This window comes from Arvicola amphibius, chromosome 14 (assembly GCF_903992535.2).
Source record: "Arvicola amphibius chromosome 14, mArvAmp1.2, whole genome shotgun sequence".
Classification (NCBI taxonomy): Eukaryota; Metazoa; Chordata; class Mammalia; order Rodentia; family Cricetidae; genus Arvicola; species Arvicola amphibius.
The window spans coordinates 8,351,417-8,374,898 of NC_052060.1; the positions used below are offsets into that span (position 1 = coordinate 8,351,417).

Genomic DNA, 23,482 nt, shown 5'->3' on the forward strand with positions numbered 1-23,482 from the left:
AGGTACTTGTGTGTGCAGAGAGGTGTCCTGAAGGCAGAGCTCTGTGCTTTTGGAGACATTTATGGAGTAAGCTGTTTCCCTTGTTTCCGTGGTCTCCGCTACACTGTATTATTGTTCACTGCACTTTCTGTCATTTTAATGCTACTATAATCTGACTTCCCATTTAACAGGTGCAATTTGTTTTTAGATTAGGAACTGGGCCTGGTGATGCAGGCCTGTAATCCCAGTTACTCTAGAGGATAAGGCAGGAAGATCAGAAATTCAAGGTACATCCCAGCTAGAGTAAGTTCAGAGGCAACCTGGGTAGCTTAGCAAGACTGTCTCAAAAATATGAAGTAAAAACGGGGCTGGGGAATAGCTTAGGGGCAGGGTTAGATGGGCTGTGGAGCCTGAGCTTAATTTCTACTGCTGAAAGGGTGGTGGGGGGAGAGTGGGAGATTTGGGGGGAAGAGGGGAGGGAATAGATTAGATCATAGCTCACTTGGCAAGAGCAAGGTGAAAAGCAGCTTTCTTGCTTTTGAAATCATCTTTGTGACAAGGACACATGGGATCAGGTCGTGAGCCCAGGGACAACAGCATCAGTGCTTAGAAAAGGGTTCCTCAAGCCCTCGAGCCCTGCCTCTTTATTCCACAAAGCAGACTGGGTTGGAACAGAGGTTCCCATATTACACGGTTGGTGCACCTGTCTTAAATTGGTATCTATAACCCAGAAGTCACGAACCCGCCCGCTTTTCCTGTGCGCCGTTCTTTGTGTAAGATGTGTTAAGGGGTATGCGCTTGGGGAAGAATTGTCCTTGCACCTCCTGGATTCCTTATTTTTCTCAAAAACCCAAGACTCCAAAGAACATGAGAAAATTTGTTCTGTCCACTTTTGATGTTGAAGATTTTAGTTATCTTTTTGGTACTTTCTATGTATTTTATATGTAAAATTTTACACAATTAAAAATGGGTTTTTGTCTAGTAAGCCAGAATGACTTTTCTTTTCTCCTGTGATAGGATCTCATGTGGCTTCCAACTTGCTGTGTATCTAAAGCTAGCCTTGAATACAACATCCTCCTACCTCCACTTACCAAGTAATGAGATTCAGGGCCATGTGCCACTCAGCCTGACTGCTGTTTTTTTCTGTTTGGTTTTTCGAGACAGGGTCTTACTGTGGAGCCATAGATGGCCTGGAACTTGCAATGTAGATCAGGATGGCTTCAAACTTGCAACGACTTTTCTGCCTCTGGAATTACAAGCATGTGTCACCTCCTGCCAGAATGACAGGCAGTTATCAGAGGAGCTCCAGCATGGCCTCTTGCACCCACACATAAACTGGCTCTGAGGCTGGTGGGAACAAGAGCATACTGCCGAGAGAAGGCAGTTGTTCTCCTTCTCCAAATAGTAAAGGAGCCCCGATTTTGTCCATGGCCCTTTCTTTTCTCATGCTCATTCTCACTATGGCAATTAAACGCTATTATGTATGATTCTCAAATACATTTCTTCCATCTCAACTTGTTTTGAGCTTTTATGTCTGTATTTCTACATACTGGCCATCACCATCCAGACATGACAGAAACACTGTGAACTCGCATATCCATGATGAAACCTGTTTCTCCACTTGCTCCTCCTTGACATCCTACATCAATTACAGAATTGCCATTCACCTCGTTATTTAAGGTCTCTCCTCAGCTCTCCCCATCACCATCCAGTTAGTCACTGCATATCGAGTTTATATTCTATAGGAATTCCAGTCTAGTTTGTTTGTGTTTCCTGCTCTATTCCGTCCTTCCTCACATCTGAACTGAACCACTGCCATGGCTCCCTAACTGACCTTCTCCCGGCATGGCGGCTCTGCTCTTCTTCAAACTGTCTTAGCTGCCTTTACCTGTAACAGCACTGCCCAAAGCTTTATACATGAGCTTGAGGTGGACTGAGGTAGGAAAACACCAACTATTAGATATTGATTTATTAGTGACTTGATTAAAGTACCGCTTGTACTACCTATTTGCCAATCATGACTCATTTGCTACCTGAACAGAATGACTTGGATGAATAGCCCAAACAGTGGGTCGTTGCCCTTAACAACCTGCCGAGTGCCTGTACACTTCCGTGAAGTCTTGCTTGCTTGTCTGACCCATTTGTGGTTTTAGAGTATAAAATGAGAGTACAAACTGGCCCTGGATGGAAGCCTTCCAGGAGCTACGCTGGCTTCAGTCCACTGCAGACATCTCCTCTCTCCCACTCTCATTGGGGTTGAAATGCTTATTCCATAAAGATTCAGCACTGTATTCTTCAACAAGCCCTTGGCGTCAGCTGAGATGACTTTAGTCGTAGATGGACCAACACATTAAAAACAACAATAACAACAAAACCCCACATTCTCAAGTATTCCAAACTGGTCTTGAGCTCTTGGTATACTGGAGGTTGACCTTGAACTTCTGAGCCTCCTGCCTCTGAGAGCTGGGGTTACAGGCATTGTGCGAGATAGGGAAAACACCTTTTTTTTTTTTTTTTTTTTTTTTTTTTTGAGACAGGGTTTCAGAGATCCAACTGCTTCTGCCTTCCGAGTGCTGGGATTAAAGGCGTGCGCCACCACCACCCAGCTTGCAAAACACTTTTTACATTATATTTTTGTGCAAATTTACTGTAGAAAATCTTGCTTTTCTATTTACAATACTGTGATTAAATGTTCCTTTAGAGTAAATTTATGTTTTAAAAACCTGTTTCAGAAAAAAGAATGCCAAGCAAAAAATAATTGAGAAGCTATGGTGGGTGGTTTCCAAATGTTAAAAGTCATAAATACAGGGCTAGAGGAAAGATTGCTCAGAGTTTACGAACCCTTACTGCTCTTGTAGAGGACCCGAGTTGGGTTCCTAGCACCTGTACCAGGAAGTTCACAGCAGCCTGAAACTCCAGCTCTGATACCCTCTTTTGGCCTCTTCAGGCCACTGTACTCAGGTTACACCACCACCCAGATACAAATAAGGCAGGCTGAGGTGGCTTGTGCGAGGCACACAGATCTTTTTGGTTTCAAAGCCAGCCTAGACCATACTGAGTTCAAAGCCAGTCAGGACTTGTGAGACTTGTCTTAAATAAATAAATCTTTTTAAAAAAATCACGAACACTCAAGATATTTGAAGAGTAATTTCTTATTCAAGATTAAACTACAAAAACCTTTAGCATGGGGCTGGAGAGATGGCTCAGCGGTTAAGAGCATTGCCTGCTCTTCCAAAGGTCCTGAGTTCAATTCCCAGCAACCACATGGTGGCTCACAACCATCTGTAATGGGGTCTGGTGCCCTCTTCTGGTCTGCAGTCATACAAGCAATCAGAATACTGTATACATAATAAATAAATAAATATTAAAAAACCCTTTAGGATGGTAATATGATCCTAAGCTGCCATTTACAGATTTATTTCCCAGTCACATAGCTTTAAGCATACAGAATTCCTTTTCATTTTAAAATTCACTCTCTTCTTCTTTACTATAGGACAGGCACCAGGCAACAGTTTTAGAGATAATTAGAAAGAAGCATTTTTACTTCATAAATTACATCATAATGGGAGGGGGGACAGTTGATAAACAAGTTAGAAACAAAACGAGGCAACTGAACATCCTTTTTTCAATTCTAAGAAGAAAAGAAACAGAAAAGAGGGTAATAAAAATGCCTTCAGTGAGAGTATTGGCCCCTAAAGGATGAGGCTGGTCCATCCATGCCAAAGATCTGGAGAAACAGCATCAGCATGAAAGCAGGCCAAGTAAGTGCTCTACCACCTAACTACATTCCTGCTCTGGGGACCAAGGCTGCAAAATCCTGAGATGAGAAAGAGCACACCACAGGCAAGAGCAAGTGTAGGGAAGGTTCAATAAGATAGCCTGATCTACACAGGGAGACCCTGCCTCAAACTAAACAAAAACAAAATACCTGTATGTGATGGCGACTCCAGGTTGTCGGCCTGACTGTATCTGGAATGAACTACAGTCCAGAAATGGAGGGCACACTTGTGATCCGGATCTTGAGGCAGGAAGACAACGTGACTTTGATCTGGATCTTGAGGCGGGAAGGTGCACCTTTAATCTGGGCCACGCCATCTGCTGGAAGCCTGTATGAGGACAGTGGGGGAAGGAAGGGTGTTCATCTGCTTGCCCTCACCTGTCAGTCCATCCATTCCTTCTCGAGATCCCAGCAGACCAGCTGAGACCGCCAGCCTCGTGGGACTGAGCAGCTCGTGGGACTGAGCAGCTCCTAGATTCTTGGACTTTTATTAACTGGCCATTGTTGAACTGCAGCCTGTAAGTCATTCCAATATATGTGTGTGTGTGTGTATGTGTGAATATCTTTATATATATATATATACATACATATACACACACACACACCTCTCTCTCTCTCTCTGAGAGAAAGATTCATTCCCTAAGTTCTGTGACTCTAGAGAACCATAACAATTCAGAAATAAAAAGCACACTTGTAGGAAGTCTTCTGCTTGAAGTGAGTGGATCCAGTTTTAGTCCAGACCCTTGAGGGAGGATGCACACCTTTGATCCCGATCGTGAGGTAGGAAGACAGACCTTTAATCTGGTCTGTCTGCTGGAAGTCTACATAAGGACATAGGAAAAGGAAGCTCTTGCTTTTTGCCTGCTTGCACATCCATTCCTTCGCTGGCATTGAGCCTACTTCTTCCAGATTCCAGCATATACAGAAGTCCCAGCCTTGTGGGACTGAGCAGCCACTAGATTTTTGGACTTTCCATTCACAGCTAGTCATTGTTGGATTAGCTAGACTGCAGCCTGTAAGTCATTCCGATAAATCTCGAAATCTCATGTGTGTGTATGTGTGGGTGGGTGGGTGGGTGAGAGAGAGAGAGAGAGAGAGAGAGAGAGAGAGAGATGTAGAGAGAAGCGGCGGGGCTGCATCCTGCCACCCGGCCACCGGCTAGCTTTACACCCGAAATAATTACACGGAAACTGTATTCTTTTAAACACTGCCTGGCCCATAGTTTCAGCCTCTTATTGGCTAATTTTCACATCTTCCTTTAACCCATATTTAGTAATCCGTGTAGCACCACGAGGTGTGGCTTACCAGGAGAGATCTTAACCTGCGTCCATCTCGGAGAGAAGCATGGAGACTCACTATGGCGACTGCCTGAAGCGTCTCCCCAACTCTGCTTCCTTGTTCCCACAATTCTGTTCTGTCTACTCCGCCTACCTAATTTTCTGTCTCTTAAAGGGCCAAGGCAGTATCTTTATTAATAATGAAAGTAACACATAGACACTCCTCCATCAGAGAGAGAGAGAGAGAGAGTCATTCTGTAAGTTCTGTGACTCTAGAGAACCCTGACTAACCCTGACTAATACACCATACTACCTTCAAGGATGGTAAAGCTGCTGTTTTTTAGGGCTCTGATGCCTCCTTCCCTTCTTGTCTATCTCTGGCTTGTGCCATGCTGGTGATAAAACTGAGAGTTTCATAAATACTACTGTAATAAATTTTTCAATTAAGCAACATTCTTAGCTCTACAAGACTTATCTAAAAAAAAAAAAAAAAAAAAAAAACTGAAGCTGGGTCCCACCTTCCCAGAGGCTGAAGCAGACAGATCTCTGTGTATTTGAGGTCAGCCTTGGTCTACAGTGAGACTCTCAAAACAACAAAAATTTGCTATCTGCCTGGCCAATCAAATTCCAACTGTCCTCATCTGATAGTATTCTTTTTCTTTTCTCCTCTTCCTTCCCCCCCTGCCCTCCAGGCTACCTGCCTCAGCCTCCCACGTGCTGGGATTAAAGGCATGTAAAGGCATGGCTTGTCTACTAGTGTTCGTAAAATTCTGCGCCAGCAGCAGTTTTTGAGCAGGTAATGTTGATTTAACTTGTTTATTTTTTTAAATTTATTTATTATGTATACAATATTCTGTCTATGTATATGCCTGCAGGCCAGAAGAGGGCACCAGACCTCATCACAGATGGTTGTGAGCCACCATGTGGTTGCTGGGAACTCAGGACCTTGGGAAGAGCAGGCAATGCTCTTAACCACTGAGCCATCTCTCCAGCCCCCACTTTATTTATTTTTTTAAGATTTATTTATTATGTACACAGTGTTCTGTCTGTATATATCCCTGCAGGCCATAAAAGGGCACCAGATCTTTTTTTTGAGCCAACATGTGGTTGCTGGGAATTGAACTCTCAAAGGGCAGTCAGTGCTCTTAACTTCTGAGCCATCTCTCCAGCCCCCAACTTGTTTATTTTTTTAATGCTTCCTATGAAGATTGGATTGCTTCTTCAACTAGGATATATATGCTTTAAGTTACTTTTTAGTCCTAACATCATTTACTTATTTGTATATATGCATGTGTTTACGTCTTGCACGAAGGTAGGCATGCAGAGGACACCTTGCAAAAGTCGTTTCTTTCCTTCCACCTTGTGGTTGCCAGGGATTGAACCCAGGGTGTCAGACTTGGCAGCAACAGACTTTTCCTGCTGAGACATCTCATCCCTCGCTGTTTAAGATTAAAAACAAAAAATTAAATCAACTGCCATTTTCTAGTATGGAATGGGGGAAAGGAAAGTAAGCCTTTAATGAAAAAAAATCAACACGGTTTTATAAGGATTTCTTGTTAGTTGAAGGTTTTAAGAGAAAGCCAATGAATTTGTCCCAAAGCGGAAGCGCTCACAACCGGCTCAAGATAGCTGTAGGAGCACTTCCGGCACCGTTTTCTTTGACTTTATTATATATTTTTTGAGATAGTGTCTCATCCTGTAGCCTTAGAGCTCGGCGTGGTGGCGCACGCCTATAATCCCAGTACGTGGAAGTCGGAAGCTGGTGGATCTCTGACTTCGAGGCCAGCCAACTACAAAGAGACTGTCACAAAACAAAACACGCCAAATTATGAGGCCTTGACTGGCCTGGAACTCACCACGTAGACTGAGATGGCTTTGAACTCAGTGATCCACCCGTGCTCCCGAGTGCTGGGATTAAAAGCGCGCAGCCACGACAGGTTTCCAGCTCCACTTTAAATTAGGTCCGCCTGCATTTGAGACTTTTCGCCACGCCGAGGGCGGGGCTTGGAGTCAATCGCTGATTGGTAGCCTGACTGGTGACGTTTTCCGCAACCACACCGAAGGCGGGATTTGGAGCCAATCTTTGATTGGCTAGCCTGACTGGTGACGTTTCCCCTCTGCGACAGTCTCCCGAGGTGCCTCGCTCCTAGCGGCACGGACGAGAGCTCCGAGACAAGCAAGATGGCGGACGTACTGGATCTTCACGAGGCCGGGGGCGAGGATTTCGCCATGGATGAGGATGGGGACGGTGAGCAGAGTGGAGGCGGTTGCGGGAAGAGGGGAAGGAGCGAGAGAAGAATGCAATAGGAGAAACTTCTGGGGTGCATGCCCACGAACTGGGTCTCCACTAGAGAGACTCCGCCCCCTTGGGAAGGAATTAGGGGTGGAACCGGGAAGGGACTGAAGCTGGAGTCCCTGTTTTATGCTTCCAGATAGTCTGGGGAACGAGACAAGTTTTTGAAAATGACTCTTATTTTTTGTTGCTTCTTATTTTCTGATCTGGAACTCTAGAGAGCATCCATAAACTAAAAGAAAAAGCGAAGAAACGGAAGGGCCGCGGCTTTGGCTCCGGTGAGTGTGGGAAACAGGATAGAGTGGTCTAATAGGGAGAAGTACGGGGGTGGGGGGGGAACAAACATGAAGGACAGTTTTCGGTGATCTGGTATGTGTTCTTTTAGAAGAGGGGTCCCGAGCGCGGATGCGAGAGGATTATGACAGCGTGGAGCAGGATGGTGATGAACCTGGACCCCAGCGCTGTGAGTAAACAGGTCGTCTGGGAGTCTGTATTGACACTTAAGTGGGAATAAAGTTTAGCCAGTCTCTCTCTCTCCCTTTCTCTTTTTCTCTGTCAATAACCCTGGCTGACCCACAACTCTTTTTAGATCAGGCTGGCCTCTAACTCTCAGAGCTCCACCTCCTTCTGCCTCCAAGAGTGCGGGGATTAAAGGCTTGTGCCACCATGCCCAGACTTTTTTAGATTTTTGATACCGAGTCTCACTTGGTAGCCCTATCTGACCTGGAAGTTGCTCTGTCCCAGAACTTCAGATCTGCCTGCCTCTGTCTCTTGAGTTTTTTTATTACCTGGTCATACAACACCTTCCCTTACCCAACAGCTGTTGAAGGTTGGATCCTTTTTGTCACCGGAGTCCACGAAGAAGCCACCGAGGAAGATATCCATGACAAATTCGCTGAATATGGGGAGATAAAAAACATCCACCTTAACTTGGACAGGCGCACCGGATACTTGAAGGTGGATTTTTTTTTTGCTTCCTTCACTCATAACTCTTAGCTACGTTGGTTAGTTTGTGTTTGCTGTGGTTGGCCAAGAACAGGGATTAAGTGGAATGACATGGAAATTAACTTTGTTACCCCCAAGAAAGAGACAAACGGAATGGGTAGGTTGCGTGTAGGATGCACTTGTCGCTGTATAGACCTGGTAAAGTTTTCCGGTTAAGTATGCAGATCAGCTTTAAGGAAGAGGGTACTTGGCGGTTGGTGAAGTATACTTTTGACACTTTTATATTGTCCCCAGGGATATACTCTAGTTGAGTATGAAACATACAAAGAAGCTCAGGCTGCCATGGAGGGACTCAATGGTCAAGATTTGATGGGACAGCCAATCAGTGTTGACTGGTGTTTTGTTCGGGGTCCACCAAAGGGCAAGAGGAGGTAAAATGGAGGGGAGTAAATATTTATCTTGGTGAAGGGAACATGGGCGAGGTAAATAAGGATTTTTGTATTGTCTCTCTAATGGATTCCCCTTCTTTGTCATTTTTCTTAGAGGTGGCCGAAGACGAAGCAGGAGTCCAGACCGGAGACGTCGTTGATAGATCCTCCGTTCCCCAGGTGGTCTCCACGAGACCATTTGGTTATACTGCCTTGCATAAATAGGGCCAGGGTAGAACTTGTGTTTATATTTAATTTCTTACCCAATCTTCTTAGTATTGCTTTGAGTTAAAGAAATAAATGTTCCATTTTGTTTCCTACATTTAAACACACTTTGCTGTTCTGAAGATTGATGAGCTGTTTGCCGTAAGGCGTTCTGAGTCATTGGGAAGATGCTCCTATCTGGAGGGAATACTGAGTTTCTAGAAAGGCTCAGGTATAGACTCTGCTCATTTCTTCTTTGAAGACAAGGGAACAGGGGTAGTGAGAATTTTTTTCAATTTTTTTATGGCATTAAGGAGTGATTCTTATTTACTCTTATGAGCAGATATTAGTGCTTCTCTTTCAGACAGTCTTGTGTATTCCAGGATGGCCTTGAACTCATTGTGTAGCTGAGGATGACCTTGAATTTCTGATTACTTTGCCTCTGTCTCCCAGGTGCTAAAATTTCAGGCATGGGCCCCATACCCAGTTTATGTGGTCCCTATAATTAAAACATGGGGCTTTTGAGTGCGCTCAGCTAGCTCTGCCTTATATGGTGCTGAACATGAAGTTTGTTAGATCCTACAACACAAAAGAAACCACACTTGATTATTATGTAACAGCGCACTTCTAAAAAGGACACTGCAGCCCGTCAGTGGTGGCATACCCCTTTAACCCCAGCATTCGGGAGGCAGAGGGATCTCTGAGTTCGAGGCCAGCCTGGTCTACAGAGTGACTTCACAGCTAGGGCTACACAAAGAAACCCTGTTTAGAAAAACAAAACAAAAAATAAATATATAGCTGTCTCTTAACATAGGTTTTAGTTGAAATAACTTTTTGATATGTGTATAATAACTTTGTGGAATTTTTTGTTGTTTTAAAGTCTGTGTGGGTCACTATGTGGTCACATTGGCCTCAGACTTAAGATACTCCTGTCTCTGTCTCCTCAGTGCATAATGGCAAATATTAAACAACATTTTTTCAGATGTTGCCCTTCCCTTTTGTTTGGTAAATTGCTGGGGGTTTGGATTGGTTAAGAAAATATCTTAGGGGGCTGGAGAGATGGCTCAGTGGTTAAGAGCACTGACTGCTCTTCCAGAGGTCCTGAGTTCAATTCCCAGCAACCACATGGTGGCTCACAACCATCTGTATGAGATCTGGCACCCCCTTCTGGCATGTGGGCACACATGGAAGGAATGCTGTACACATAATAAATCTTAAAATATTTTAGATTTGCAGGGTTAGGGTGCCTTGGCTCTTTCTGGTAGTAGATATTGAATAACTATTAGTTAAATAAAAACTAGATATTCTGAAGTATTTGAGAGAGTGAATTGAGCTCAAGCATGAAGGACTTTGGGAAAATTGTATCTGCCAGAAAGACATTAGCTGAACTACTTGGATATGATTTGGCTATTCTGAATTAGTTGGGATGTTCTTTTTGTTTTGTTTGAGAAATATAAAAATAGCTCAGAGGGGTAGGGGTGTGGTTCAGTTGGTAGAGTGCTTATGCTACTATGCATAAGCACTGGGTTTTGTTCACCAAAGCCACAAAATGGACATGGGATGGGCGTGGTAGCACATGCATTTAATCCCAGCACTCTGGAGGCAGAGGCAGGCGGACTTCAGTGAGTTCAAGGCCAGTCTGGTCTACAAAGCGAGTTTCAGGATAGCCAGAGCTGCTATGTAGAGAAATTCTGTCTTGAAAGTCTTAAAAAAAAAAAAAAAAAAAAAAAAGATATCATGGTGCCTTCTGCCTTAGCACTAATTTAGGAGGTGAAGGTTGAATAATCAAATGTTCAGTTCATCCTCACACAGCTACATAGCCTTTTGGCAGGTCAGCCTGGGTTCTATGAGGTCTTGTCTCAGGAGAGGAGGAGGAAAGGGGATTGTGTGGCATTCTAACTTTCCTTTCTCCTACAGAACTTAACCATGTATTGTAGAAACCCTCCTTTTAACTACTATGACTTTGAAACTTGAGCGTACAGAAATAATTTCCTACCATTCCTAATTCCATTTTTTATTTATGTGTGTCTGGATGTATGCCAGGTGTCCCAATAGGGTTTTGGTTTTTCAAGACAGAGTTTCTCTGTGTAGCTTTGGAGCCTGTCCTTGAAGTCGCTCTATAGACCAGGCTGACCCCGAACTCAGAGATCCATCTGCCTCTGCCTCTTGAGTGCCAAGATTTAAGGCATGTGCCACCACCGCTTGAAAATTTCTTTAAATTTAATATTTAGTTATTATGATTGTTTTGTCTCCATATGTTTGTACAGCATATGTGTGCCTGATGCCTGAGCAAGTCAGAACAGGGCCCCAGCTCTGGGACTGAAGTTACAGATGGTTGTGAGCTGCCATTTGGGTACCCATTTATGTACCCTGAAGAGTAGCCATTGGGAAGCCTGAACTCACAGAGGTATAAAACCTGGTTTATCAAGGGGTGCAGTGAAAAGGACAGAGTCAGAGTAAGGCTGAAGCAGCCACTGATCCTGTGCCGCCTCTCCACTGTTTAGGTCTCGGACCATGCCCGGCACCAGCCGGAGCAAGTGGGCCTGTGGGCTTTCCTCCAGCTTGTCAGTCCTCGGGTGGCACACAAGGCTGTTGGGGGAATGAAACCTTAGAAATCCACTGCTCTTAACCACTAAGCCATCTCCCGCCCTGGGTCTTTTTAGTAATGGGTGATGGAGATCCTGTTTGTAACATTGTAAAAAAAAATATTTTTCTGCCTTAGACCTATAGTCAGGCTTCTGCTGAGGCTGCTACTACTTTTTAGGCAAGGTCTTAAAACTAACTAGATCAGGCTAGCCTGGACCTCGGCTATGTTACTACATTCCCCTCCAGTGCTGGGTTGTTGAGGTAACAGGGGCAGACCAGTTAGTCAGGCTTGTGTTAAATTTCTGATACTTTATGATTTGAGGATTAAATCTTTTTAAAGATGGTCTTGCTGTATCACCCTGGTTAACCTGAAACTCAAGACTAAGCTGGCCATGAAATTGTGATCCTCCTGCTGCTGTCTCCAGAGTGCTGGGATCACAGGCATACACAACAATGCCTAACTAAGTAAAAATCGCAATCTGAATACGCCACTCTCCACCTTCTAGTGTGTCTCTTGCTTCAGGATAGGATACAAACTCTGACCTAGCCCACCTTTCCTCTCTGCACATTGTCCACTTTCTATTCCCCCGCTTTAGAAGTAACTTCTGAGGCCAACATTTACTTGTCTTAACACCTTTTTGTTTTTCAAGGGTCAAATTTTACCTCAGAAGTTCTCCTGGATTTCAAGAGTGGGTTAGATCCACACTTCACTCTTAACTCTGTGGCTGGGCATAGCAAACAGGAAGTTGCCATTAGGTACCTTTAGCATCTAAGTATATCAGAGCTAATGGAGTGAAAACCACAAAGTTTAACCCAAAACTCCAGGCTTAAAAAAAAAAATATGTGTATGGTATTGTGCTTTACATTTTGTCTGTGTTCCATGTGCATACCTGCTACCTACTGAGGTTAGAGGAGGTGATAGAGCCCCTGGAACTGGAGTTACAGGTGGTTGTGAGCCATTGTGTGTGTGTTGGGAATTAAACCCAGGTCATCTCCAAGAACAAGTGCTCTTTGAGTCAACTCTAGCCAGACACATTCTTCTTTCATTTTTTTAAAAACAATTTTTTGGAGACAGGGTTTCTCTGTGTAGCCCTGTCTGTACTGAAACCTGCCCTGTAGACTCAGAGATCCACCTGCCTCTGCTTCTCAAGTGCTGAGATTAAAGGTGTGTGCCACATGCCCAGTGACTTCAGTCTTAATAGACTTGTAAAATATTTTTTCCCTGTCTTGGAGTTTTCCTGTACCAGTATCCTAAAGGAGGTGGGACAGGGATGCATAGAGGTGGAAAACAAACCCCCCCACAAGGCCAGCCTGAGGGAAGAGAGACAGATGGATAACAGGGTACTGCTTTTAAATGTATTTTGCATGTATGACTATCAGCTTAAAGTGTACATAATGTGAACCATGTGTATTCCTGGTGCCATGGAGGCCAGAAGAAAGCATCAGATCTCCTGGAACTGGAGTTAAGAGACAGTTGTGAGCAGCCATGTGCATGCTGGGAATTAAACCCTGGTGCGTGGCAAGAACAGCAAGCACTCTTAACCACCAAGCTAGCACCCCTTCGCTTAAAATCAGCTGGACTGACTGGAGCTCTGTAGATAAATTAAGATGGCTTTAAACTTTCATTGGTCTGCCTCTGCCTCCTAAGTGTTGGGACTACAGGGATTTGCCATCGCATCCAGCAAAATGTAGCTCTCTAGCATGTAAATGATCTTCCCAGGAGATAGCAAAGACTTCCTCCCTGAGGATCCATGGCTAGTGGCCTGCAGAGCATGCAATGCCGTAACTTCCCAGGCAGGCACCTACCGTAAACAAATTTCCTGTTCAGCCCAGCCTGCAGCCCTGACAACTCACCTAAGGCTAGGAAGAAACCAGATTTCCCCTGTACATCTCACTTAGGCCTGTTCACACCTTCCACCTGAGCGCTGGCTTAAAGCCGGTTGACTGAGTACCGCTTCGTGGCAGCAAAGTTACCCACGTGGCAATTAGTTTTGAGAAGCATGGGTGCCTAACATGCGACGTCTTCAACTAGATACTGAATAAGAATGTTTCGGGTAGCAGATAGGGGCATAACTGTAGAAGTGGCCGTTAATTGGCAACGGTTAAATGAGTCAACAATTGGGCGGGGAAGGGATGGAACTGGCTGGGTTTCTGTGGTGCCACTGACCGCAAGATAGCCAGATGTCTTACAGCAAAGCAAAGCGGAGCACAATGGTCACTCCCCTTCGGAGCTGGCTACCCCTAAGAAGGTGGGCATCTCTGACCTATTTCCACTCCTCATTTCGCCCAGACGGTCCTTCACCACTGCTGACCCCGAAGGTGTGCCTAGGCCTACAGATGTGGTGGCCTGTGAATTTCGTCCACTTAATTCTGCCCCTGAACTCTTCACCTAATCTGGAGGAGGTTGCCAAGCGGGATCTCATCACACCCGCTTTCCCTTGGACAGTTAGTCTGGGCTACAAGCTTCTGCTGCCCAGGGTTCTTCAGCGGCTGGAGGGTACACGCCCAGGCGGGCATCCTACAGCGCCCCGGGCTTCCGCAGGCCCCGCCCCTTGCGGAGAATTTAAAGCCGGGTGCTCGTGGGGGCGTGCTTAGAGGCTGGAGACCGTCCCAGAGGGTGCTCTGCCGGAAATGCACCCACGATTTCGCTGCGCGTCCAGAGATTCCGCCCCAGGGCCGGCTCCGGCTGGTTGGCTTTCCTGCCGCCGTTTGTCCCTCGCGAAGCCCCGTTGCCCGCCCGGGAGGCGTGACTAGGGGCTGGAAGCAGGCGGGCCGCGGCGCCGTGGGCAGGGGCTGGAAGCAGGCGGGCCGCGGCGCCGTGGGCGCGGGCTGCCGCTGTCATGGACGCCTGGGTCCGCTTCAGTGCTCAGAGCCAAGCCCGGGAGCGGCTGTGTAGGTGCGGCCGACGGAGGAGCGCGGGCGGGAGGGCAGAGCAGGTTCCCGCGTGGCGACGGGCGCGCTACGGGGTCCCTGAGGGTCAGCTCTGGCTACGGGGGCCCGCGCGGCCCGGGAGGCGCACTCTGCAGCCGGTTGTGACATGATTCTTACCTGCTCACGGGAAAGATGGGGAAACTGAGGCATGAGTGGGCCAGCGGGGAGGCCGCCCGGGGTTACCGTGTCCACAAAGCAAGTTTCCTCACTGCTGTGGTGGCATGAGGGGCGATCCTCCCGGTTCTGCGTCCTCTCCCCGGCTGTCACCTAGCAGCCGCGCTGTCTCGGCTCTCCTTCGGGTTCCGTACCGTTCAAGGAGCTTAATCTCTTAGTTCCCCTGTCCCGAAGACTAGTCTGCCCTTCAACTAGATCGCCCTCCGTCGTGTTTCATATATAAACTCGCGTGTGGACGCTTGTGATGGATCCCGGCCGCTTACTGGCCCCTTTAGGCCGCACCATTTTCGAAACTCTTAGCTCCAAATAGTGCTCCCCGCTCTCAAAGACTGTATTTTCCCCTCACGTCGTTCCCTTCCCTGGCCTTGAGGAGAAACGGAAAAATATTCGTGTGTAAAGGAGGAGGAAATGTCCCCGGAAGAGTTTTTGTTTTCAAATTCATTATTTGAATGTTTTGTCCACAAGTATGACTGTGCACCGCATGTGTGTCTGGTGCCTGCAGAGGTCAGAGAGGGCGATGGATGTCCTGGAACTGGACTTACAGGCAGTTGGCAGCCACCATGTGGGTGCTGGGAATGGAACCCGGTCCTCTGCAAGAGCAAGTGCTCCTAACCACCTCACCAGCCTACTGGAGGACATTTTTGGCAGAGAGGTTAGGGAGACCTGTCCCTTACTTTTCCTGTCCTCCCCTCCAGGGCTGCCCAGTATGCCTGTTCCCTTCTTGGCCATGCTTTGCAGAGACATGGGGCCAGTCCTGTGTTACAGAAACAGATTCGACAGCTGGAAGGTCATCTGAGTCTTGGAAGAAAGTGTAAGTGTACCAAACCCTTCTTTTATCATTCCCAGCTATCGGCCTGTCGCTTCTCCTTCCTGTGTTTTCCCTTCCGCCAGTTTGCGATCGTTGGCTCTTCTGCACGCCTCCAACTGAGATAAGACAACAGGTGTAAGAAAGTTATTTATAATGGATTGGAGAGAATGGGGCAAGGAAAAACTAAACTGGGACAAGATTTAACTGTGATTTGAAGTTTAAAAAAGAGCAAATTATTTTTACTTTTTTTATTGTATGTTGTTATTACTTGCTCAACTATTACCCTTTTTCTTTCTTCTACACTCCCACCTCTGCCTCTACCTCAAATCCCTCGCTTTCCCTTGTTCTTCTCCACAAGTGCTCCGCCTGGGTAACTCGGCAGATGCGCTCGAGTCAGCCAAAAGAGCTGTGCACCTCTCCGACGTTGTCCTGAGATTCTGCATCACCGTTAGTCACCTCAACCGAGCCTTATACTTTGCCTGTGACAATGTTCTGTGGGCTGGGAAGTCCGGACTCGCTCCCCGTGTGGACCAGGAAAAGTGGGCGCAGCGTTCATTCAGGTTTGGTTTGGTTTTCTCCTGCAAGACTGTTTGTGGCCTCCGTTCCACATGGCTTGCACACACATACACGCACACACACACATTTTTAATATTTTACTTTTATGTGTATGGATGTTTTGCCTGCATGTATGTCTGTGCACCAGTTATGTGCCTGTTGCTGGCAGAAGCCAAAAGTGGGCACCAGAATTGGAATTGCAGATGGTTGTGAGCTGTCGTGTGGGTTCTGAGAAGAGCAGAGATGCTTTTACTAAGCCATCATTCTATATGTTTTTAAAAGAGAATTATGGCAGGAGAGGAATTGCACCACGGCACACATCTGTAGGTCAGAGGACAACAGACTCTCTCCTCCCACTGTGAGGTCCAAGTGCCAAGCTCAGGCCATCAGGTCAGCATGGCAATGGTCCCACCTCCTGAGCCGGCTCCCTGGCCCGTAACTTGCTACTTATGAGACAGTAATAGGTCAGGATTTTCTGAGTATACACTCGGCTTTTCAGAGCCATTGTTTCCACGTTTTTTGATTCAAGCAACTACAGATAGAAAATGCCAAGGGGAAAGGTGCTTCTGAATTGAACATGTGAAAGTGTTTTGTGTTGTGATTCCTTAGACGATATAGTTATTTAGAGAGATATAACATTTCTTTATATTGCATGTATATTATATTGGATATTATAAACAATCTGGAGGTGGATACAGAGGATTGGGTAGGTTATTTATAAATGCAATACCATTTTATCTAAGAGATTTGAGCAGCTGTGGATTTGGGTGGGCAGAGTGCAGGCTCCTGGAGTTAATCCTCCATGAATGCTAGCCATTCCTTTGTCTCTTTTTGAGGCAGGGTCTTACTGTGTAGTCTTGGTTGACTCACTGTATAGACTATACTGCTTTGAATTCACAGAGATTTGCCTGACTCTGCTTCTAAAGAACTGGAATTAAAGGTGCGCGCCACTATCTGTCTTAACCGACCATTTGGTTTCCAATCTTCGTTTGTATCTTAAGCCATAAAAGAGTTACAATATTGTTCGAATGTTAGATTTGCTGTGCCGTTCTAAGTGTCTGAGATTGGAGGTGACAAATATTGTATTACTTTAGTTATATCTAAACCACAGATAGCCAGCCTTCATTGCCTTCCTACTCATTTATTCCATTTTCCCTTTTAAAAATTTTATTTATTATTACTGAGGGGCGGGGACAGGTGGCATTGCCACACCATGTGTGGAGGACAGATTGCAAAGGTGGTTCTCTCCTTCCACCATGTGGACCTCAAGGCTGAACTCAGGACATCACATTTGTTGACAGAGTTCTTACCCTGCTGAGTCATTTTGTCTGTTTGTTTGTTTTTTTTTCGTTGTTGTTATTTGTTTGTTTTGTTCTTTTTTATAATTTTACTTTCTTGTTTTTGAGATAGGTCTCACTATATACCCTAATTTAGCCTTGAACTCAGGATTCTCCTGCTTTAAGCCCCCCAACCCCCATTTAGGACAGGATTATAGGCATGTGATGCCATGTCTAGTCCTTGTTTCTTTCATGATATAGGGGTCTTACAAGGCTGAGATAACACAGCTCTACAAGAATGAAAAAACCTGAGTTAGATCCCTAGAATCACACCCACACACACAGAGACCAGGGATGGTGACACACTCTTGTAATCCCAGCAATGTGGAGGTTAATCAGGAGGATTCCTAAGGCTCTCTGGCCAGCAGCCTAGAATATTGGGCAAGTTTCAGGCCAAGTGAGAAACCCTGTCACAAAGCAAGGTGGACAGTACCTGAGGAGTGCTCCAAGGTTGAACTCTGGGCTTCTCATACATGTGTGCATGCGTGCATACATACCCATGAATATGTCCACCTTCACACACATGAAAGAGATGGGGTCTCGTACATTACTGAGACTGGTACAGAATTCCTAGGGTCAGACAGTCCTCCTACCTTAGCCATCTTAGTAGCTGGAACTCCGTGAGTGTGCACCCCTGCCACTGTGTTTGGCTTTTCCAAAAATATTTCATAATTTCTTACTATGGGCCAGGAGATTAAGCAGAAACCAAACAGATGTAGCGTCTGATCCTTGAAACTTAAGATCTGTGATGAGATGACTCAGTGAGTATAAGCAAGCAGACCCTGAGGCCCAGGTAAAGGTGGCAGAAAAGACCCACTCCACAGAGTTGCTCTGTGACTTCCATATGTACATATTGTGCCCCATCTCACATACATACTGCTACACATAATGGTAATAAATAAAACAAGTGCATTTAAAAAGACAAAGGAAACCAAGTCTCATTAGAGTGTAGGTAGGGATCCAGTTATCAACACAAATAATTATGCTGGTGAGATGCTTGAATAGGTTAAAGGTGCTTGCTGGGTAAACCTGATGGTTAGAGAGTTGAGTCCTGCAAGTGGGCCTTCCATCCTCCACACCATACCATAGCATACCTGTGCCTGTATATGCACACACACACACATCACACACACACACACACACACACACAGTTACAGTGACTATGGGGGATACAGCTCATGAATAGAGTGCTGTCTCCCTAGGTTTCACTGTAATTAGATGAGAAGAAAACAAGTGGATAATTTTAAGAGCAGATGTAATGATGTGATTTACACTCATGCTACTAGCTACTTTGTCAAGCTCAGTGGTTGGGGTAGGGATAAGAATAGCCACAGAGAGACCAGTTAAAAGACAAGAGTGACAGCCTAGATAAGAGGCGATTGCAGCTGACACTTGGACGTAGAATCGTCATTTAATTTTTTTCCCAAGGGGATAACAGAAAATCCCAGTCTTTTTAAAGATTTCTGTATATTCATTTTAGTTATGTATGTATCTGTGTTGGCATGTGTGTGTGAGTGCAGATGCCTACAGGTGCTGGAGATGTTGGATCCCGCAGGAGCTGGAGTCACAGGGCTGTGAGCCACCTGACATAGGTGCCCGAAACCAACCTTGAGTCCTCTGGAAGCAGTACATCTCTCCAGCCTCTCAGGATAGGCTTTAAAACTAGAACGATTTATTGAGTGTAGATCACTGTTGCTAGAGTATATCAGAAGCAAAGCACAGGCTGTGGAGATGTCTAAGTCAAGTGTGTGGGTCCCCAGCACCCATATAAGCCTGTAGGAGTGACTCAGGCCTGTGACCCCGGTGCTGGAAGGTGGAGACAGGAGGACTCAGGGTCTCATCCAGCCAGCCAGTCTAGCCAACTGGAGAGCACCAAGTTTAGTAAAAGACCCTGTCTCAAGATATAAGGAGGAGAGCAGTAGAAGACATCCGGAGTCTACCTCTGATTTCTGCATGTGCATACCTTGTTATACACATCTCTCACACACACACACACACACACACACAGAGCCATTATAATAAGAACAAAGAAACCTGTGTCTTTTGTATTTAAGACTTAGCTAATGTATGCCTGTAATCCAATACTAGGAAGATTTAGGCAGGATGGAGAATTCATAGCCAGCCTGGACTACATAGTAAAGCAAATCCTGCCTCAAAACATAACAAAAATGTGCCAGGTTTAATCCCAGCACTCGGGAGGGACAAGCAGGTGGATCTCTATGAGTTTGAGACCAGCCTGATCTACAGAGTGAGTTTCTAGACAGGCAGGGCTATACAGTGAGACCCTGTCTTGAAAAGCAAAAACAAACAAACAAAAAAGACTTTTGGGTTGGGCTGGGTATGGTGGTGTGTGCCTTTAATTCCAGCACTTGGAGACAAAGGCAGGGGGTCTCTGTAAGTTTGAGGTATGTCTAGTTTACATAGTGAATAATGTATATTTTTGTGCTTAAGGAATTTATTATCTAACGTCTCTAATAGTCACTTAATCTCTGGGCCTTTTGGGGGTGGTCTTTTTTTTTTCTCTTAAAGATTGGATTTAAATCCTCTAAAGTATGTGTGAATCTTTTTTCTTCTCTCTTTTTTAAAACAGGGTCTCATGTAGCCCAGGTTGTCCTTGAGCTCCTGATTCCAAGTGTTGGGATTACAGGCATGCATCACCACTTTGGGCTTCATGTGTCTCTTGAACAACTAAAGTTGTTCTTTCAAAATAGTTTGCGTTATGCCGGGCGGTGGTGGCGCACGCCTTTAATCCCAGCACTAGGGAGGCAGAGGCAGGTGGATCTCTGTGAGTTTGAGGCCAGCCTGGTCTACAAGAGCTAGTTCCAGGACAGGCTCTAAAACTACAGAGAAACCCTGTATCAAAAAACAAACAAACAAACAAACAAAAAAATGTTTGCATTATTAGGGTCAAGTTAAATGTGTTCCCTCCCCCTCTCCCTGAGTGTGTATGTGTGTGTGTGTGTGTATGTGTTTCATGTGTGTATTTTATGTGTGTATATGTAGTAACAAATATATGTGAATGCCTGAGCACATGTATGCGCACAAGGCCCAAGCCTGGCTTCAGAAGTCTGTCTTTCACCACCGTATTCATTGTGGCAGGCCTTTTAGTTGACTCCGAGCTCATCTATACAAGGCTAGTCCGACTAGCCATCTTATTCTGAGCGATTCCCTATTATCATGTCTTCTGGCATTTACATAGGTTCTGGGGATTTGAACTTGTGTCCTCACACTTGCATGGTGAGCCCATTACCACCGCCGTCTCTGCAGCTCACTGTTATAAGGATTGTCTCAAAATGAAATAATCTTAGTAAGTTTCATGACACAAATGTTAAGCCAGGATCTTAAGTCACATATAAACACATACTATTTATAGACTAGTAGGAGAGTTCTTTTTTCTTTATTATTTCTGGGGAATGGCTATATGTATTTAGGCATACAGTGTGGTGTCTTGAATCTGTGTATTGTGATGGGATCACCATACTTAGGATTGTTAACATGCATATGATGGGCTGGAGAGATGGCACAGAAGCCCAGAGCACTGAGAGAGAGCACAGAGCACTGGCTCAGTTGGGTTCTAGTGCTGTGAAGCGACACCGTGACCATGGCAACTCTTATAAAGGAAAGCATTTAACAGGGGTTGGCTTACAGCGTTAGAGCTTTAGCTTATTATCATCATGGCAGGACATGGTGCTGGAGAGGGAGCTGAGAGTTCTACATCGTGATCCGCATACAGAAGAAGGAGTCTCTATGCTGAGTGCAGCTTGAGCACATGTGAGACATTCAGAGTCCACATACACAGTGACACACTTCCTCCAATGAAGTCGCACCTTCTCCAGCAAGGCCACACTTCTTAATATTGCCACTCCCTATGGTCCAAACATTCAAGCACACGAGTCTGTGGGGGCCATTCCTATTCATACCACCACACTGTTCTTCCAGAGGACAGGACAGGACAGGAGGGAGCTCCCAGCACCCACATGGCAGCTCACAACCACCTATAATTCCAGTTCCAGGGGATCTGACACCCTGTTCTGGCCTTCTTGGTGCCAGGCATACAGGCACATGGTGCACAAACATACATGCCGGTGAAACACTCTTATACGTAAAATAAATAATTGTTTAAATGATCATAACCTTATGGTGACATCTTCTTAATTAAGAACACCTGAGCTGAGATCTCATTTAACAAATTTCAAGTATGTGATGCAGTTGTGTAACCATAGTCACCATGCTGTATGTTAGATGTACAGAACTTACATATTTTATAGAACTGAATGTTTGTCCCATCGGCCAGTGTCTTCCTGTTTCTCATACCCTCCAGTCCTAGCAACCGCCATCTTATTCCGTGCTCTGGTGAGTTAGGTAAGTGAGACCATGTGTTTTTCTGTATCTATTTATTGAACCTGGCATATTGTCCAGAAGGAAGGACAGATTTTTTTTCTTGGTGTTGCTGAGATTGAACTCAGGGACTCATGCATGCAAGGCAAATACTCTTACTAGTGAGCTACAATCCTACTTCTAAGGCAGGACATAGTTTTTAACTTTTAAAAAATAATTTGTTTATATTATGTATGTGGGTGCATGTGTGTGCCGTGGTGTCTGCGGAAGTCAGAGGACACCTTGAGGACATGAGTTCTATCTTCCATGTGGGTTCTGGGGATTGAACTTAGATCTTGGGACTTGGTGACAAATGCTCTTATCCACTAAGCTGTCTCACAGTTCCCAGAATGGGCATCTCCAGTGGTGGATTATAGCATTGGCTTCTGACTTTCTAATGTGGAATCCCTTCTCAGTGCATGAGAAAAGGGTTTCAGTTTGTGTAGGGTGTGCTGAACAGACTGCATGCCTGCCCTAACCTGTGCGTCTGCCCGTGCATCCAGGTACTACCTGTTCTCCCTCATCATGAATCTGAGCCGTGATGCTTATGAGATCCGCTTACTGATGGAGCAAGAGACCTCAGCTTATGGCCGGCGAATGAAGGTTTCTGGAGTCCCAGGAGGAGTTGAGACTGGGGGACCTGGAGGATCAGGGACTCCAGGAGGATGCCTGCCACAACTGGCTCTGAAGTTTCGACTCCGGGTCCTGCTCCTGGCTCGTGTCCTTCGAGGTCACCCCCCTCTTCTGCTGGATGTGCTCAGAAATGCCTGTGACCTCTTCATCCCACTGGACAAACTGGGCCTCTGGCGCTGTGGCCCTGGGATCGTGGGCCTTTGTGGTCTCATATCCTCCATTCTGTCTATTCTCACCCTAATCTGTCCCTGGCTACGACTCAAGCCCTGACATTGTGTTACAAGATAAGAAGGGAGCCTGGATTGGTGAGATGGAGTTTTAGATTGTCCCCGATGTGGCAGCCTCATCCTAACGTGACTTCTTGATTGAAGTTAGGTCCAGATACTCAGGAATGAGGGGAGAACCTTGCCAAAGACAAGGTCAGGAAGGCGATGTCGCTGGGAAGACTCTAGCATGCCTCGAGAGGTGTCTGGGCTTCTCTGTCATCGCCGGAATCTCTTTGCTCTCTTCCCTTTATCTCCCTTGAGTCTGGTTAAGAATTGTCACCATGCGGCAGAATTGTATTTCTTAGTTCCCTATCCGGACACTTAAACAGAATTCCTTCGTGGTAGGAGAAGCACACGTTTTTGGTGGCAAAGTGCTAATTGCATTCTTTTTCTGAAGCAACATGGAGCATAGTGTTTTTCCTTCACACTCCATAATTTTCGAGGCTTCATTTCATGTCCCAGCAGACTCTTCCCTCATATCTCTGCACCGAAGGCCATTTGACACTTCTCCTCTGTGTCTACCTCACCAGCCTCCTTCCTGATTTGGCACTGACCCTTCTCTCCTCCATACCTTCCCGTGTCTGCTTACACTTTGATATTAGAGTTTCCTTCCTCTCCTGGCTCTGCCCTTTCTTTAACTGTCCAGGTTGATGCTGTGTCTGGCCTCTCGCTGTAAATACTGTACAATGAATCTCTGTAAATAACTGTGGTCCATGCCCACGGTGCAGGCAAGCCTTGCAGGTCAGCACATTAAAGATCGGTTTGCTCACTGACTTACTTATTTTCAAGATGGGGGTCTCATCTGTTACACCCAGGCTGACCTGAAACTCTGAGTTCTTGTGCCTCAGGCTTTTTCAGTAGGTAGGAGAGCAGGTGTGTGCCACTCTGTCCAGCTGCTCATTGACATCTGG

General features: G+C 45.7%; 2 protein-coding genes across 3 annotated transcripts; both read left to right on the forward strand.

The window, feature by feature from the left end:
- The first annotated feature begins 7,148 nt into the window (after nt 1-7,148).
- Rbm8a (RNA binding motif protein 8A) lies at nt 7,149-9,887 on the forward strand. Of its 2 annotated transcripts, none has more exons than XM_038311440.1 (6): nt 7,149-7,282; nt 7,546-7,605; nt 7,713-7,790; nt 8,148-8,284; nt 8,567-8,703; nt 8,816-9,887. In XM_038311440.1, the coding sequence occupies exons 1-6, from the start codon at nt 7,216-7,218 to the stop codon at nt 8,859-8,861; spliced, it is 525 nt and encodes a 174-aa protein (XP_038167368.1). In that variant the 5' UTR covers nt 7,149-7,215; the 3' UTR covers nt 8,862-9,887. The 2 variants fall into 2 exon arrangements, with proteins under 2 accessions (XP_038167368.1, XP_038167369.1); XM_038311441.1 differs by having other exon boundaries at nt 7,716-7,790.
- A 4,260-nt stretch (nt 9,888-14,147) lies between these two features.
- Pex11b (peroxisomal biogenesis factor 11 beta) lies at nt 14,148-23,344 on the forward strand. Its single transcript, XM_038310921.1, has 5 exons — nt 14,148-14,257; nt 14,294-14,386; nt 15,291-15,406; nt 15,762-15,963; nt 22,176-23,344. The coding sequence occupies exons 2-5, from the start codon at nt 14,331-14,333 to the stop codon at nt 22,573-22,575; spliced, it is 774 nt and encodes a 257-aa protein (XP_038166849.1). The 5' UTR covers nt 14,148-14,257; nt 14,294-14,330; the 3' UTR covers nt 22,576-23,344.
- Nucleotides 23,345-23,482: the final 138 nt, after the last annotated feature.